Source organism: Pipistrellus kuhlii, unplaced genomic scaffold, assembly GCF_014108245.1.
Source record: "Pipistrellus kuhlii isolate mPipKuh1 unplaced genomic scaffold, mPipKuh1.p scaffold_m20_p_32, whole genome shotgun sequence".
Taxonomy (NCBI): Eukaryota; Metazoa; Chordata; class Mammalia; order Chiroptera; family Vespertilionidae; genus Pipistrellus; species Pipistrellus kuhlii.
The window spans coordinates 4,753,757-4,772,441 of NW_023425532.1; the positions used below are offsets into that span (position 1 = coordinate 4,753,757).

Below are 18,685 nucleotides of genomic sequence, written 5' to 3' on the forward strand. Positions count from 1 at the left end.
TTACTTATATACAAAACTTAGAAGGCTGCAACAGGACCAAGACAACAGACTTACTTTAATGAGGCTAGCACCCCCCTTTTCACAACCGATGTGATACTTCTTCTCGGGGGTTTGAAAGGCCAGCAACTCCTTTGTTACCCCCAGGTGTCCTTCCAAGATCGTCTCCTCAACACCTGTGTCACCTGTTCTCTTCACCTCATCCTGTCAAAAGACAAAAAACTCCAACATTCAACCTATGAAAGGGAGGCAGCAAGGGACGGAGGAACCAGAGCGAGAGAGGGCTGCACAGACATGCAGAAAGCCCTTCACGCCTGTCCATTCTAAGCCGTTTCAGAACATTCTAAGCCATTTCAGAACTTTCTAGAAGTCGTTTTACAAGCTACCAAAGGCTAAAAGCTACAAATCTCTTCAGAAAGAAATTCCCATACAATTCTGAGTAAAAAGTATCAGGTCTTAAGATCAAGAATTAAATCAAGTGCCAGCCTATCCGATTTATTAAGAATACTTTAAAAAGATCATATTTGTAAAAAGGCCCACAATTCTACAATGAAAGGTGACAATCTGCTTACCAAGTCTCAAGTGAAACAAAGCACTTCACAGAACTAGCTATGCATCCGTACTGTGGTTACCGAGTTACTAACGTCCACCAATGCGGGGTACATTTGTCAGTCCTTTTTATTCCTCGAGTGTTTTTCACTTAATCAAAATGCTCAAAACTATAAGCTATTAACAAACTACTCAACTTAGCGATATGGGAAATGCAACTTACCCGAATTCTTTTCAGCCAATCGATTTCATTGTTGAGAAGAACCTCGGCATTGGGTATATTAATGTTACTGTTGTAAGCGTAATTCAAAAGGTGCCTCAGGAGAGTGAAGTAGTCACCCGAGTGTTTGGCTCTCTCCCTGGCTGTGCTCTGAAACAAGAAAGCAGATATGAATTCGCTTCTTAAAAACTCACCTGGAGCAGATGGCTAATATCGTATGGGAAGTAGCCATCTTACTGCCCGGGCAGACCACTCTAATGCAATGCAATCTAAAGCACGACTTCCTGGGAGCCCCCGTGTGAAGAACGCGCCTCACGGACAAGCACAGAGTCTCACCCCCAGGACGGTGAAGAGCAGCGTGATGAAGAAGAGCAGCGGCCGGTGGCCCATGCAGCATCTGGTGCACATCAGGAAGAACTGCTCCTGTGCCACCTGGCGGACGGTCCTGCAAGAGAAAGGCTTCCTGTTAGTGTTTGACTCTCATGAAGGAAAACCCCACAAAATATAGTCCTGGTCTCCCCGGGGAGGGTGGGGATGAGAGGTAGAGAAATTAAAGAGTGAAAATACAAGATAACACCCCTTAAGCCGGCAACACACATCCATGGATTTAGGCTGTGTGCTAAGAACTGTAACCTCAAGTTGTCACGGATGAGTTTGGAGGTGCCTTTTAACACCTGTTCCTTGGCAAAGACCAGAAACACTCCTCCAAGTACCAGATGCGCCACAGAGAGCCTCACGCAGCTCTGCTGCGCGGTGAGTGGAGGCCGGATGCCTAGCTCACTGTAAAGAACCCCAGCGCATATGCTAAGTGCACGCACCCTCCTGGGGGGTGGGAGGGTTTTGAAACCCCGCAAGGTCCTACAAGTCAGAGGGTTGATTCTGATGGAACCCATGTTCATTGAAGTCAGGAGTGCCCATTTTCTGGGGGAGAAATAAGGTGGGGAAGGCCTGGGGTAGGACGGGCTCTGGGTGGAGGGAGACAATGGGAATAGGAAACACCTGTATTGAGCTCAATAATAAATACTAAAAAAAAGTCTGATTAAATACTCTTCAAATGCAAACGAGAACTTATAATTGGTTTTTATTCTTTGTATAAAAATACAGAAGTTCATACCATAATCCTGCCTTCTGAATGTCCTATTGAATTAACAACTTCTCTTAAAAAACCAACACACACACCCTGTAGCTAGTTATTCAAGATGGGAGGCTAATTCTCTATTTAACTTAAAACCTTGTAAAGTACATTTTTAAAATGGGCTAAAATATATACCTGTTAGGTCAAACAAAATTCTGAAATCAGAGAAAAATTAATTTCACTTTGGGAACTGGACATTTTACAGAGACTAAAATCAAACAAATATGGATAAGCAAAACACGTTTAAATAACCTTTTCCTAGATGTTAATATGCTACAGAGACAAGACAGTTTTGATTGCTGGGATACATTCTGCCGCCAGAAATGACCTCTGTGCACCAAACCAAGCTTCTTACAATGGAAAGGCACTCACTTGCTGTGACAGTGCAGTAGCAAGTCGATAATGAATGTCTGCCACGCCTTCTCTTTGCTCAGAGCGTCTAAGGCCGTGGGAATCAAGGCAAAACACAGCGTCATCACTTCCAACGCTTCGCAGCAAACCTGCTCGTCTTCCAGGTCCAGCTCATTGCCCACATTGGACTGAAACAACAGCGGGAAGTCATCTAGAAACGCGTTTAAGGAAAAGATCCCCCGCTCCAAGCCAGGGTGCAGCATGTCCCTCCCCCCGCAATCCACCTGGCCTGGGCCGCCACCTGCAGCTCGGAATAGCATGGGAAGGACTGTGGTGGACAACGGAGACTAATTCCAGGGTCTCCTTCCCAGGGAGCTGCTGACCACACCACCACCTGCTTCCGCCCGCCAGGCTCCTGGAGACCTTCGGAGCGGGTTCTTTGGCACCAGCAGCCACTCCTTCCTGGAGAGCCACCCTGCACCGCAGCCAGGAGCCTGACTAGTCCCACCTCTAGCTCACCTGCAGCGCCAGCTTGTTCTAAAGCATCTGTCTTAGAGAACTGCTAAGGAAGGTCTGACAACCTACAATATGTGTGGGTAGGGTACTGACGGCCAGCTAAGCTCAAATCTACAATGGACAGAAAGGTGATGGGGAAGAACAGTGAGGATGGAAGCCATCAAATTTAGTATTGAACAACGCTCATTGAAGAGAGCGCGATTTCTGTGCCAGCTCTTACCTTCTCGTAAATTTTCGTGATTTCTTCATTCGGGCTGAACACCAGCTGCAGAGCGCCACACCCGGAGGCCCAGATGATTTTCTGAATGGCTCTGATCACGCAGATGTCGGGCATGTACCTCGAAGCCTGCATGGCAGGAATGACGACAGCAGCGAGTGAGTGAGCAGAGTAAGCACGGAAAGGGCAGGAATGCTTCTCCTCTGGAAGGAGTCCTGTGTGTGCAGGTTCCACGTGGCCTGGCGGTGCCACGCACTACACCTGTCATACGTGCCCCAGAACCGCAAAAAGACTATGGAGGACGGCCCCATTCCTCCCTTGCTGTTAACCTGAGATACACAAAACCTGTGCTCACACCCACACTCCAGAACGTTCCCAGCAGCTTCCCTCACGACCAAAAAGGGGAAGCCATCCTGACGGCCTTCACCAAGTGGATGGACAAACACAACGTGCAATGTCCACCAGGGAACGCCACTCGACAGTAACAGGGATGGACTAATGGTTCCCGCATGGTCAGTTTCCAGGCGTTATCCAGAGTAAAGCAGCCAGACATAAAAGAACACGGCATTTGCTTCTGTGTGAAATTCTAGAAACAAAAAACAAGTGTCCGGGGACAAAAGATCAGCGGCCACGTGGGGCAGGGATGGAGGGAGAACGAACCACACAGGGGCACCCCAAAAGTGATGGGATCACGTGCCTGTGAGGCATTTCTCAAAATTCACCGAATTACAGCCCGGCCGGTGTGGCTCAAGGGTTGAGTGTCGACCTAGGCATTAGGTCAGTTTGATTCCTGGTCAGGGCACATGCCCGGGTTTTGGGCTCTAGTGTGGGGCGTGCAGAAGGCAGCCGATCCATGATCCTCTCTCATCATGGATGTTTCTCCCCCGACCCCTCTCTCTATAAAGTCAATTAAAAAAAAAAAAATTTCAGCGAGCCCTAGCTGGTTTGGCTCAGTGGATAGAGCTTCGGCCTGAAAACTGAAGGTTCCCAGGTTCAATTCTGGTCAAGGGCATGTACCTTGGTTGTGGGCACATCCCCAGTGGGATGTATGCAGAAGGCAGCTGATCCATGTTTCTCTCTCATCGATGTTTCTCACTCTCTATTTCTCTCCCTTCCTCTCTGTAAAAAATCAATAAAAATATATGAAAAAAAAATCCAGCGAATTAAAAACTGGAAAAGCACGCTGCTCACTGTACACACAGAGGACCACGCCCAGAAAGCATGGGCATTGCTAGTAGACCAAAGTTATGTTAAGGGAACTTGATCTCGTCTGAGAGGCACTAAAGCCAGCAGGCCGGGGAAACGCAAGCCCTAACCTGTGACCAGGGTTCCCGCTACACGCACAGAGGGGCGAAGGCAGAGCGCCCCACGGACGCTACAGGCGGCCAGAGCCTGAGAGGCCGAGCACCCACCTCGTCGGAGATCTGCTGGGCCAGGCGGATGGACACGTTCCGCAGCATGCACTCGGACGACGGGTTCGGGATGCTCTGCAGTGCGCTCTGCAGCACCACCGCCTGGTCGTGCGTGACCTGGTTGACCTGGAAAAGGCGACCGTTTTCCTTGGAGCCAATGATCGCTCCGTAACCACACCCGCTCGTTCCTGCCCATCACACTCCCTCGGATGACCTCCTTCCAGACAGCACCCCACAGTGCCAACCGTGGGGCTTCTTCTTTCTCTTAGGTGTGAGAGTGCCCCCCCGCTCCGCCGCCGCTCCAGACCCATCCAGCTCATGTCCCTGCTCTGGGCTCAGCACCACTGTAAGGGTTAGGGTGAGGCGGTAAGCTGAACTGACAGGCCGCAGCCCCACCCTAACTAGAGAGCCTGCAAACGGCTCCCGGGCAGACCTGCCCCTGTGCCCCGATGACCAAATTCTTCTTGGGAAAGGAGAAAAATCAAGAAAAATCAGAAGTGCAAAAATATGAATGGTACCAGAGTTTTACTTAATGGAGTAACCATGTTCTTAAACCCACAAGAAAAGGTTACTTTTAAGGAGTCCCTTTCAGGCAATTCTGCCTGCCGTTCACACAGTCCTCCCTGGTCCACAGCTGAAGGAGAACTGCTGTGTACTCTGCGCGCACACAGCCCGTGTTCGGAACCGATGCCGCAAAGGGACAGCGAGAGGGGAGCACGGAGCTGCTTCCCGGGACATGCTGAGCCCAGTGCCAGGCCCGTGCGGAGGGGCTTTAGCTAACCAAGAACCACGCTTCCCAGCCTCACACCCACGGGCCAAAAACATGCAGGACTCGGGCCATGAAGACTGACGAAAACGTTCTAAGATATACAAATGTGGAGAGAATAGTATTAAGAACGCCTATGTGCCCATTGGCAAGCACCAAAATTTACTAATAAAGGACCCCAATTGTTTAACTGCCACCCTTCCTTGCTTTCTGTCCCTTCCCCAGCCCAGGATGCATTTTGAAAACAAATCCTGGATATATAATTTCATCTCTATTTCAGAAACTACTCAAAAAAAAAGGAAAAAGGGCGGTGATGGGAAATAGTCCTTTCAAACATAACCACGGTGCCATTAGCACGCCCAAAACAATTACAGTGCTATTATCTCAATTACATGTGACATTATAATATCACGCATCTAATCCACATTCCAACCTCCGATTAAACCTAAGCCATTAAAAAAAGAATATATTCCTGAAGTCCTTATCTCCTATCAGTAACTTAGCAAATCATCACGTATGATGCATATAACTCAAATTTTAGTCTGTATTAAATACAGCATTACACCTCTAATAAACAGGCATTAAATTCTAGCAGGTCGTGAGAACTTTTGGAGGCAACAGGCTAAATCAATTACAGCTTTTTTATTCCCACCAGTGTCTTTATCGTAACTCTCTCTCCCTCTCCCTTCCTCTCTGTAAAATAAAATAAAATAAAAAGAATAAATCTATCTATCTATCCGTGTTTTCCCGAAAATAAGACATCTCTTGAAAATAAGACCTAGGGCATGGAAAGATAAGACATCCCCTGAAAATAAGACCTAGCGCAACTTTGGGAGAAAAAATTAATATAAGACACTGTCTTATTTTCGGGGAAACAGGGTATATATACATATTATATATTAAAGAAAAAAAGAAGACTGAAAGTCAAACAGGATTTAAGGGGGCGTGAAGAACTAGTCTCTCAAATAAAAATATAGTGAGTGGAAAGCATTTGCACTTTAATACAAATAATATTTAACAGAGGGGGAAAAAACACACAAAAAAACCAAAACACTCTAAAATAATGCATCACTAGAAAGAACCTGAGACAGCTTCCCTTTGAACTTAATATCGATACTTAAAGAGTCGCTGAGAGGTTGGACTTCACAAATGGCCGTCTGTTACCACCCAGAGGCTTTTCAGGGGCCTGTCATTACCGATGTGAGAGGGTTCACGCCTTCCACGCCCGGCTGGAACGCCTCCGCCACGGCGCGCACGTGGCCGTAGCCGATGGCCGTCAGCAGGAGCTTGGCTATTTTCAGGGCGTTGAGGTAGGCACCCCTTCGCGTCTCCATGTCTGCGCTGGGCAGGAAGTTATTCCGGGTCAGCATGCTCAGGACCAGGGGCAGGCCGCCACTTTTTAAGAAGTGAAACTGGAAATCAGAGGAGTCTTCAGCCAGAGGCGCCCCTGCGGGCATGAGCAAGGCATAGACCACCTGGGGAGAGAGGAAGGGACTGCGTTCAAGGTCTTAAAAAGACAGCGCCTATGTCCCCGGCGAAGAAATTCTTCCGACCATCCCAAAATACTTCATTGCGGGGTTCCGTCCTCCACATCGGCATGAAAGGCCAGTGGGAAGGGCGCGGGGAAAGGCAAAGGGAAAAGGCGAACCTCGGTCAGGTACAGCACTTGGGAAGCGGAAGGCCCAAAGAAGAGCGAGTCGAGAGACGGGCTAAGGCTGCTCTCGCCGAGCTTGGCGTGGTCCAGGCAGATGGCCCTCAGCTTCTCTATTGTTGTGCTGTCTGCAAAGGGAGAGACACGGCTCAGACACAGCACCCATCAGGTGCACAGCAGCTCACTGCGGATACCTCAGACTTTAGTGTGAAACAAGCAGCCAGTTCTAGGCTCCAGCTTCATATAGCCAGATCTGGATTGACTCGAGAATACTAAGTAAACAAGTAAACAAATCAGGGCTCACTAATCAGCCAAGCAAACCCCAGTAGGGAAGCAGGCTCCCCCTACTCAGACTTCAGATCAACATGTCCTCCAGCCACTGGAGCCTGAAAAAACACCAGACACTTCAAAAGGACGTTCTTAAGGAAAATAACAAAAAGGGAAAAATGGCAATTCTTCCCTCCAATTGAGCCCACCACCCAGGCATGTGCCCTGACTGGGAATCTAACAGTGACTTCCTGGTGCATGGGTTGATGTTCAACCACTGAGCCACACCGGCCGGGACCCCTGCTTCCTTTCTTAAAAGAGTGTGAGTGTATGTGTGTAGCAACCATGGCGACAGAAAACAAGATAACATTTGTTGAGATAACTGGTTACATTCCAGTCACTAGTCCATGTATCAAAGTTATTATTATTAGCTCAGTTTTACATACCAGGATTTGAACTGAAGCCTGGTTGAGTCCAAAGCCTCTGATCTAAATACTGTAATACAGTTATTACTGGCCTTTCTAAAATTGGCTATTTCAAATCTAGGCCTATACTTTGATTACATAAAATACGGGAGAAAAAAGAGAGGGGGGGGGAGGGAGAGAGGGGGGGAGGGAGAGAGAGAGAGAGAGAGAGAGAAAAGCGCCCTCAAGTTTCCCGGCTTGGAGCAGCCTGGCCAGAGCTCACTGTCGCCGCCTGGTGGCATTATGCTCTTCAAAACAAGACCAGGGATTCTGGAGTCCTGGGTCAAGCATCAAGCTGGTGGATTGGAAAATGGCATTACAATGAGGCAGGATTCGATAAACGGGTTAATGCGAGACCACACCATTCGTGTGCATGACGATATGGAAGAAGCTCTAGGCTCCCGGAGAAGCTACAACGGCAGGTGTTGCCCTTAAGGCGAGCATGGCCTGTCCATGAGTTCTCTCTGGAAGAGGTTATTTGCGGGGAAACCACCCGCTGCTCCCAGGCTTTGGGAAACCAGGCGGTGGGCTGAAGACTGCCAACTTCCGCTCCGGCCTATGCCGGAAGGCGTGTGCCACCTACGAACAGAAGTGGCCAATACATCCTGTCATTGGCCAGCGTGTCCTTTGTCAACGTCAGTTTTTGTTCTTAAATCTTACCTGGTGGCATCAGTTTCATAAGCACCCTGGCACCATCTCGGAGAGATGGCATATTTAGGCTGCTCCCTAAGTCTGCCACTTGCCAAAGGAAAGAGATGTATCTGGGATGCAGGGACATTATCTAGAACACAAAACACACAGAACGTTTACCTGTCAAGCACACCTCCCAGGAAAGCGCAATACACTGAACTGCCACACTTTTGCTTATGCCATTTCTAGTCTTTAAACACAGTGGTGTACTTCCGAACTTATATTCACTAGCTATAATTAAGCTGTAGAGCAGATCAACTTTATGAAAACATAACAATACTGTTTCTACAGGAGAGGTTTTAAATTCCAATTCCAATTACTTTCAGGGGATCTACTGTGAAGTTCACAGTTAGCTACAAAGCTGTTTGATGTGCAGGCGCATAAATTACAAGCGCCTCAAGGAAAAACCCACCCTGTTCAATACACTGCTCTATTCTCCAAGAGGACGGCACAGTGCCTGGCGTACAGCAACTCAAAGCTACTCACCACCCCGGGCAAACAGCTTTCCACCTCCGGATTGGGACCATCGCTGTAATGGTTGCCATGGTTTCCAGGAGATCCAGTTGAGGAATCAGAAGAGCTATCAGGGCTTGAAGGCATATTGGAACTTATTTGTGTAAGCTTGGCTGTAATTAGCTGAAAATGATACAGTACGTTAGCAGGAAATTTAAGGCAAACAAAATACACAAAACTGAAGTCAGTAACACACCAACAAAAACCTACAAGCTATACTTTCCCAAAGTAGTGTCTAATATAACCATACCATTAATTGTTTTTAAAAATATATATTTTATTGATTTTTACAGAGAGGGATAGAGTTAGAAACACCGATGAGAGAGAAACATCAATCAGCTGCCTCCTGCACAACTCCTACTGGGGGATGTGCCCGCAACCAAGATACATGCCCTTGATGGGAATCAAACCTGGGACCTTTCAGTCCACTGGCCGACACTCTATCCACTGAGCCAAACTGGTTAGGGCCATAGCATTATAGTTTTTAGAAAACCTTTCCTCTACTACATTGACGCCTGTTTTATTTACTGTTAAAATCCCAACACTGACATAGAGCCTCAAGTATAATTTACTGAATGCAATGTTGACTATGGGAAGAAAAGATAGCCTCAGCTTTGACTTCCGTTTTTAAAAAAAATGATTTCTAAGAGGAAGGGAGAAGGGGAGAGATAGAAACGTCAATGATGAGAATCATGGATCGGCTGCCTCCTGTACACCCCACACTGGGGGCCAAGCCCACAACCCAAGCATGTGCCCCTAACCAGAAGTGAACCCAGGACCCTTCAGTCCGCAGGCCAACGCTCTATCCACCGGGCCAAACCAGGTAGGACTCAGCTTTGAGTTTCTTGAAACGTTTGGTATTTCTAGAAACTTACCGATTTATCTTTTAAGTTTAATTGTCCAATCAACTTCCTGTCATCAGCAGGATCTATCAGCTCCCCGCCCACGAAGAGCTCGATCTTGGTGTGGGCCACGTTGGCTTTGATGCGATTGAGAATGCACCGCCGCACGGAGCCGATCGTGTCATTGGTATGGGACCACACATCCAGGTCATCCACCTGCCTGCCCTGGTTTGGGAAGCGGACTATGAAGGAGAGGTGTTTGCCACGGAAAGCTCTGGAGAACAAGAGAAAAAACATCGTCACATCCAGCAGAGTTTCAAACCTCCTTGCAAAGACGACAAAGCTACAAATCTCATACGGAATGTTTTTTTTTAAACCAGAGAGAGCGAGTTAAGGCTATTTTTAGGGTCTTGAACATAAAAAGTTACTGCGCCTTTGAACTACAAATACTGTAAGTGATCTTAAAAGCACATTCCATTGTTGCTACTGTACGTTTGTACCTATGGTTGCAGAAAATGAAGCATCTAGTTTATAAGAAATTAACTCAAAGATGTAACACTTGACATAACTATCTCGAGTACCAAGGTGTTCATTTTTTCTGAAAAAGTCTTAATATCAAAATTCACTCCCTCAGAATATTTAAGTTATAAGTATTATTGCAGATAAGATACAAAAAGTAAAAAATAAGAAGCAATTGTAAATAATTTCAAAATTAACAAAGAACCATTTCATAGAGAAATCTTTTAAAAAATATATTTTATGGATTTTCTTACAGAGAGGAAGGGAGAGAGATAGAGAGCTAGAAACATTGATGAGAGAGAAACATCGACCAGCTGCCTCTTGCATACCCCCTACCGGGGATGTGCCTGCAACCAATGTACATGCCCTTGGCCAGAATCGAACCTGGGACCTTTCAGTCCGCAGACTGACACTCTACCGCTGAGCCAAACCGGTTTCGGCCATAGAGAAATCTTTTTTGTTTGTTTTGTTTTAAGCTTTTGAGAATCTTTATTTATTGATTTATTTTTTTAAATATATTTTATTGATTTTACACAGAGAGGAATTGAGAGGGACAGAGTTAGAAACGTCGATGAGAGAGAAACATCGACCAGCTGCCTCTTGCACACCCCCCACTGGGGATGTGTCCACAACCAAGGTACATGCCCTTGACTGGAATCGAACCTGGAACCCTTCAGTCCGCAGGCTGACGCTCTATCCACTGAGCCAAACCAGTTTCAGCCATAGAGAAATCTTTTAAAAGAAACTCTGGTGACACTCATTCTATAAACATCTGTAAATAATAAATACTATTTGATTTACTAAATGGCAAGACCGTAAAAGAACTGTTAGCAGATCACTTGGAAATGTCCTTGCTTTTCTGGCTCTCTGTCAAAGCAGCTTTTAACAGTCCTTTTTGATTACTTGCTAACCTTATTATGCCATTATTTTTACTGGTGCAAATGAATGGCATCAAAACACTTGGAACTGCAAAACATTCCTGCGACACTTACCAGAAAAAAAGTCACTGGCAAAAATAAAACGACAAGAGAGCACACTTGACTTGAGTGAGAACACTAAACAAACAAATAAACCCAAAACCAGATCCCAGAAAACAAAAAAGGTCTAGTATTAACCAAAGATTTTAAAAGATGCAAATAATGCTCTTCATGGCCAAGATCCCAACACTTTCTTCTGGAACATTGACTTGAGAGAAAGAGACCCCCATCAAAGCGAGACAGAAACATCGATCCGTTGCCTCCTGCATGTACCCATCAGGGGACAAGTGCCCTGACCGGGAGTGAACAGCAGCCTTTTGGTGCCCAGGACAACACTCAACCAACTGAGCCGCACTGGCTCGGGCTGGAACATCACTTTTCCAAACCCAATGGCTAGGAAATACCAAGGCATTCAGCAACAGCACTGGTGGATCACTTATTCACAAACCTTGACATCGGCAGGATGGTCCTTTCCTCGTGGTAATCGCTGTCGCATTCATTTATGTACTCCCTCAACACGGTTAACACGCGAACCATCCGAACAGCTTCCTGCCTCGCACAATTAATACTGTCTTTGTCACCATCCAATACACACAGCGTGTCATAGGAGGCTTTCAAACGATCAAAGCAAGACTGAATAAAGTCTTCATGGATCACCACCTACCAATAACGGGTCAAACATGACAGTTCAAGTTGGTTTGAAATGTAAAAATTAAACGCACACATAAAACTTTATTCCAATTAAAGATGGCAATAACTAATTTAAGGGTAGCCGTCAATTAACCATGATTGTATTCAGCCAGGCAGTCTATACTGATAATAGAATATACTATATATTGTCAAAGGAAGCTAGAGTTATATAAGTATAAACGAGATACTAAAAAAACAAACAAAAAAAAAAACCCTTCAGGATTAGGTGTTCTAATCAAAAGAAATTCAGTCAAAATCTCTTGCCATAATTATACTCAACATGATAATTTCAAGATAATTATTAAGACTAGATTCATTTAGATAGCATTTTGTACAAGAGAAATGGGGACCAAATATTTCAGGTATATTTACAATAAGAGTTGAAACAAAAGAATTCCTAGTTAATTCTAAATTAAAGAAAAGTTATTTAAAGCAAGAGTTCTTCAACCAGAGTTTCAATTTGTGTATGTCTGAATGCTCGGCAGTCCTCACCTGATTGACCTGTAGCCTCGGCCCCAGGTTTGTGTATATCTCTTTAAGGAGATCTATAGCTCTGCTGGCAATATCGTCATTGCTCTGAATCACGACCTAGGTTCAAAAAGATATCTTAGTTGGCCATTTCAATTCAAACCATACCCTCAGTTATTTTTAATATAGTATTCAATAATCTCAGGATACACAGACTTCGGTAATCAAGAAAACTAAGTACAATTGAAAAAACAGACCAAAATAAAGAAGACAAATGCAAGTCTTTGAATAAAAAAAATTGTTGAAGACTCATTTTCCTAAGGACATAATACGCTTTAATCAGGAGCATTATTTTTATTGACATACAATATGTTAGTTTCAGGTGTACATTAGTGATTATTTGTATAGATTACGAAATGACCACCACGGTAAGTCTAGTTACCATCTGTCACCACACAGTTATTACAACACTGACGATATCCCCAGCGATATACATGAAATCCCCAGGACTTATAACCGAAGGCTGTACCTCTTAATCCCCTTTACCTATTTCACCTGGAGCAGTGTGTACATTTTTATTTTAAAAAGGGTTTCTGCCATTTAAAAATGCTAAATACATGTCAACCGTAATTGAAATTTTAAAAACTGTTTGAAAATGTTGCAAACCTCTTAATCAAAACGTCTGAATAATCAAATACCACAATAAAACTCTTAGGCTAGTTAGCCTGCAGAAAAAGTATTTCATGTAAAAATGACATACACTGCTGTGACCAGGTCAGGTTTGTAAAGGCAGGGATAATAAGTTAATCCCACACTGAGCCAACATGCATAAACCTTGGGGTATCATTGCTCAGCGAAGTCAGTTTGAAAAGGTCCAGCCCACACAGCGCTCCGCTTACCCTCCACAGGTAGTCTAACCCGATCAGCTCCAAGTCATCCATCATGTAGGCTCTCCGCTTCGCCACCAGTTTTCCTTCTCGACAATTCACAGCTTTGAAGAACCGCTCAAAACACTTCATCCCGTTTTCCGTTAAGAGGGAAGGGTCGAGCTGCAGCACGTTGCTTTCGAAGAAGTCCTTGTTAATGTCGGGGTCCAGGTCGGGCTCATCCCCCATCAGCTTGGAGTACCACTTGAAGCAGGCCTCGCGGTCGCACAGGTACACGGCGTTCTCCGCCAGGCACTTCCAGATCTGCTTGGCCTGCGGGGCGCACAGCCACAGCTGGCCGTCCTTCAGCAAAAACCTGGGAAAATGGGGGGAAAAAGAAAAAGAAAAAAAAAAAAAAAAAAGCCATCGGGTGCTGGTCCAGCAGCCTTCTGTCCCCTTTTCTTTAGTGTCTCTGACGCCATTACGGTCAGTATGATTCTCTAGCTGCTTGCCTCAAAGGATGGAAACTTGCACTTAAGAACATAATTCTGTATAAAAATTTAAAATGTGTTCTCTTCAAGCACTGCAAAGAAGAAGAGTTCAAACTCAGACAATTCTAAATGTTTAATAAACGAACACCAGGGAAGCGTCCTGTGACTTCAGGCAATGGTTTCCACGTGGGAAAAGCCACCTGAAAAAGACCTCAGAGACACATCGGACGAAGGTGCTTCCCTAGCTGTGTCTTAGGGAGAGGAGCAGTGACTGCTTGGAACCAACCTCAGGAAGTTCAGCCGTTCCTGGACTTCTTGGACATGACTGTATCTACTCCCCAGCCTCACAGTCTGCGGGTCATAGTCCTCATGGTCTGCAAATGACAAAGGAAAGCATGCATGACACAATCGGACGCCCACATCACTGGGACTTGAACCGAAGAAAATGAAGTCACTTAAAAAGTCATTAACTTGACATTCAAAGGCATCGTGAAGTTTACTAAGTATTGGCGATTTCTGGTCCTCGTATTTTCCCCACAAAAGTTTAAGGAATCCATTTCAGAATTCATGAGAAGAGTTCACTTTTTAAGAAGCATCTGTATTGATGCATAATTAAAATACAATAAAACCTACCCATTTAATATGTATAACTCAATGGTTTTAGTATAGTCAAAGCTACAAGATTTGAGTATCATAACCTACCCTCACATTCTACAAGATTTCCCAGTATCCCCAAGAGGCTCAGATTTCATATAAACAGAATCTTATGTGGTCTTTCGTGACTGGTTTTCTTCTACTTAGGCTAACATTTTGCATGGTTCATCCATGCCGTAACATTCTTTTACTGCTAAATAGCGTTCCATTGTATGCATATACAGCATATTGCTTTATCCATTCATCAAATGATGGCCACATTGGTCATTTCCACTTCTCTGGCTAACATTCACACTCAAGGTTTGGTGGGGATCTATGTTTTCATTTCACCTTGGTCTACAACCGGGGTAAAGTGTATGATCAATTCTGTTGAGCACTTTGAGGAATTGCCAACCTATATTTCAAGGTGGTTGCACCACTTTGCAATCCCACAAACAACATACAAAAGTGCCAACTTCTCCTCATTCTTGCCAACACTTGCGGCTGTTTCACTTCTGTCATCCTGGTAGGTGGGCAGCAGCTTCTCACTGTGGTTTTAATTTGCCTTTCCCCAATGACTAATGAAACTTAGCATCTTTTTATGCCACCAAATGGCCACATGCTTGTCTTTGGAGACATGTCTACACAGATCCTGTCATTTCTTTATTGGGTGGTTTTTAACTGTTGAATAGTAAGAGTGAGTTCTTATATATTCTGGATACAACTCCCTTACCAGATACATAATCTGTAGATATTTTCTCCCATTCCTGGGTTATCATTTTACTCTGGTTCTATCATTTGCATAAGTTATAAATTTCGATGTAGTTCAACATATCACGTTTTCTCCCCTAAAAATGTTGCTGTGCCTAACCCAAAACCACGAAGATTTATTCCTATATTTTTTCCTCAGAGTTTTATACTTTTAGGCCTATGGCAATCCTACCAATGAGTTAAAACTTGAGTGAAAACGAAAAAGTGGTTTTTTTATACTGTGTTGTATTCACATAAAAATATATATTTTTTTTTAGTTGTATTTTATTGAAATTGTTGTGCACGGCTGCGGCTAGGTGTTTACCTGTACAGCCATCTTGGATTCTCCTTTATTTTTATTTTATTTTAGTTTTTTATATATATTTTATTGATTTTCTACAGAGAGAAAGAGAGAGGGATAGAAAGTTAGAAACATCGATGACAGAGAATCATCTATCAGCTGCCTCTTGCACACCCCCTACTGGGAATGTGCCCGCAACCAAGGCACATGCCCTTGACCGGAATCGAAACCGGGACCCTTCAGTCCGCAGGCCGAAGCTCTATCCACTAAGCCACACCGGTTTCGGTTAAAAAAAACTTTGAAAGAACGACTTGGTAAGCACCAGTACCTGAAGGCACTAATAGTAAGAACACATGAGTAAATGTTAAGAATTTTAGTAAGTTTATTACTTTAGCTAAATAACATTAAACGAGGAGGCAGAATCAGCTGACTATACTACTGAGAAATGTTTTCTTTCAAAGATGAAGAGGCGAGTGGTGAAATACGGCCAGGATAGTAATATTGGTGAAATAGTTATCAAAAAATTGAGAATATCAGCCAACTGTGGAAGCCTGATGTTAGCCCTCAATTTCACGTTTACCTGAGTTTTACATAGGAGTGTATGTAAATGTTACGCAAAGATCTCATGTTTCATAGGCATACTGGGACTTTATATAATGCCAAGAGTCTACCCACTATACTCTTCAAATAACAAGCATTAGAAATACCCTCATTTTAACCAGTTAACTGCCATGATAGTTTGAATTAAAAAAGGCCCGCCGCTTGCGTCTATAGACTAAGCATACAAATGGTTACAAATACATTATCGGCTTAAAAGTCTACTATAAAAGGTCAAGAACGTCATGTTCAATTCTACCCCTAACACTGGCTATATACCGTTTCCTTTCCATGCGATGGGAACACACTTGAGCCTAAAATATAGTCTGTGTCTGTGTGCGTGCTATGAATTGGGCATAAGCAGAGGAGTATGTATTAAGAATACCTCTGAACTCCAGCACACAGAATCAAATACAACTGTCAGAGGGCAAAAGAGCATTGAAACGGAGCTCCGCAGATGGCGGGCCCTTACAAACTGGCTGTTATTAATAAAACAACAGGACACTTGACAGTGACATGTTTCAATAGCTTCACACTTTGAACCCAACGTAAACGTGGGTTCCTGTGGCCTTGCACCTCCCTACTTGTGACTTTTTAATTCCTAAATGGACACACTTATGGAACACGGACTTAGACAAAGAAGTTTGCTTGAAAAGATAATGGTGGAGGCAGTAAGGAAACCAAGGATGAAAATGAGTCAGTACATACCTAAGAAGGCAAGAAACAGCTGTGGGCCAGGCGGCCCCAGCCTCCGGGCAGGGCAGGGCAAACATTTAACGGGGAGAGCGGGGCAGGCAAGCACTACAGAGCCTTGCAATGCTGGCGGGGAGGTAAGACTGTGTGACAGGTGAGAGGAAAGCGAAAGTGGATCATAAGCTCAGAAAGGAACACGAAATACATCTGCTGTCATCTCTGAGGTAATTAATGCTGACCCCGCCCAGCGGGGAAGGGAAGAGGCTGTTATTTTCCAGAATTCCCATTAGCTTGTAATACATACCTCTGGCATACATTCTCATGCTTTCCATGTAAGTTGCAAGGTTTTCTGCTACCAAAGTAACTAGGGCATGATTGTGCTGAAGTTGATTGATTAAATCATGACGATAAAATACATGGGGACTTCGCTGAGTTTGACTGAAACGAGAAGAACTTAACAATATAATTAGGCAATTAATTCTGGTGGAATCAAGAGCGCTTGTATAATCTAAATTCTTAGCTACTAACTGAAAAACTTCAAATGGGTTCTTTCAAACAGAAGCATACTTCTGGCCATTTACTTTAGTGGCAAGCAATTTAAAAGAAAACCAATGCCTCAAAAAATAAAACATTCCGTTATTATCTTACACACAAATGCATTAATATTCTCCACTACCACACCAATGGGAGTCTACTTTAGTAACCGATTTCTACTTCCTATTATACTAGCGCCAAAGCACTTGTTTAAGTTTGCATAACTATTTGCAGAATTATAAAATAGAAACTCCTTATAAGATCAGCACCACAAAAATTATGCTATAATTACAGCAAAGAATGTAAATTTTCTCCACTGTTCACTCCTATAGCTTTTGTAATTTTATAGTATTTTTCTAGCCTTAAAAAAACCAACCACACAGCAGATGGCAAATTTCAATGTTAAAACCCAAGCACGTGGCCTTTTCTGTGTTAGGCATAAACATAATCGAGAGCTGTAAAGGATCTTGGCAATCTTTTAATTTTATACACATAGGAAAAGCCCCTTTCTGTAGCTTAGGAATCTTGGCAGAATGACATGACTGTTTGGATACAAGGGCCATAACCCAGGAATCCTGATTACACCCAGCTCTCTTTCCCACATTTTTCTTTTTTATGTTATCAGTTCCAACTCTATAACCAAACAATGCAAGGACAAATTATTCCGGGAACCACCATTTAGCAAGGTCATATATGTATCAGGGCAGACACTGGGTAGAGAGGGACACAAGGAGGAAGGAAAAACTGAAATGTGAGGGGAAATAGACACAGCACATGCCATGACACTGTCTGGCTCACTGGCTGGAAGAAAGAGGGAATTCTGAGCCCAGAACGTGAAGGCAATATTATTGTCTTGCTTGTGATACATATCACTTAACTGCAGCTTACTTCCTCATCAGTACAATCAAGTGGGTGGTTATGATAAAGGAATCTTTTCTTCCAAATAAGCTCTTCTCTCCTCGATCATCCCATTCTAATTTTCTTAGTTTGCGTCTACCAGCTGATAATGCTGCTGTTTCTTTGCAAAAGACATAAATGAAAAGACTGAAATTTTCTGTTAAAAGCCTTACCTCAAATTCTGAGGTGCCTCCCCAAACAAACTACAAATTTCTCTAATTTGTTTCAGTGCGGGGATCACCCATTTGTCATTTGTACGAAGTTCTTCTATAAAGCGATCTATCCACTGGATCTTCTGTGTGTCACGGTCCTTAAACGATTTCAATGTTTTATACAGGTCAATATAGCTTTCAGAATTACAAAACACAGCTTCTCTTGTACGATTAGCAACACAAACATTATGCCGTAACTGCAGTAAAGAGTTCAATGATAATTTTAAAAGTTGCTTTAAGTACATGTTTACTTCACATTTACTATCAAAACTCTAAAAAGACTATTAGAAAAGTTCAATATGACAGAGACTCAGATATAGCTACAACTAGCTACACAAAAGTCTAGAGACTAAGCATTAGGCACACAGACAGAAAGTGATTTGAAATGTTTGCCAGGAAGTGGGCATTTAGCTTTATCAATGTTTTTAGAGATTCTACCATATAATAAAACTCAGCAGTAACATAGA

General features: G+C 43.8%; 1 protein-coding gene across 11 annotated transcripts in view; it reads right to left on the reverse strand.

The window, feature by feature from the left end:
• Positions 1 to 18,685, reverse strand: part of USP9X (ubiquitin specific peptidase 9 X-linked) — a 69,271-nt gene that overhangs the window by 18,308 nt on the left and 32,278 nt on the right. For 7 of the 11 annotated variants that reach the window (XM_045570454.1, XM_045570455.1, XM_036460420.2 and 4 more), the window contains 17 exons: positions 18,180 to 18,415; positions 16,880 to 17,028; positions 13,888 to 13,975; positions 13,144 to 13,486; positions 12,269 to 12,364; positions 11,535 to 11,746; positions 9,624 to 9,864; positions 8,722 to 8,871; positions 8,206 to 8,326; positions 6,812 to 6,942; positions 6,360 to 6,638; positions 4,398 to 4,523; positions 2,989 to 3,114; positions 2,274 to 2,440; positions 1,103 to 1,211; positions 770 to 916; positions 55 to 201 (listed from right to left, as the gene is read on the reverse strand). In XM_045570454.1, coding sequence (XP_045426410.1) covers positions 55 to 201; positions 770 to 916; positions 1,103 to 1,211; positions 2,274 to 2,440; positions 2,989 to 3,114; positions 4,398 to 4,523; positions 6,360 to 6,638; positions 6,812 to 6,942; positions 8,206 to 8,326; positions 8,722 to 8,871; positions 9,624 to 9,864; positions 11,535 to 11,746; positions 12,269 to 12,364; positions 13,144 to 13,486; positions 13,888 to 13,975; positions 16,880 to 17,028; positions 18,180 to 18,415 — 2,868 coding nt within the window. The remainder of the gene's footprint in view (positions 1 to 54; positions 202 to 769; positions 917 to 1,102; positions 1,212 to 2,273; positions 2,441 to 2,988; positions 3,115 to 4,397; positions 4,524 to 6,359; positions 6,639 to 6,811; positions 6,943 to 8,205; positions 8,327 to 8,721; positions 8,872 to 9,623; positions 9,865 to 11,534; positions 11,747 to 12,268; positions 12,365 to 13,143; positions 13,487 to 13,887; positions 13,976 to 16,879; positions 17,029 to 18,179; positions 18,416 to 18,685) is intronic. The other 4 variants (XM_036460418.2, XM_036460419.2, XM_036460417.2 and 1 more) reach the window with 3 other exon arrangements.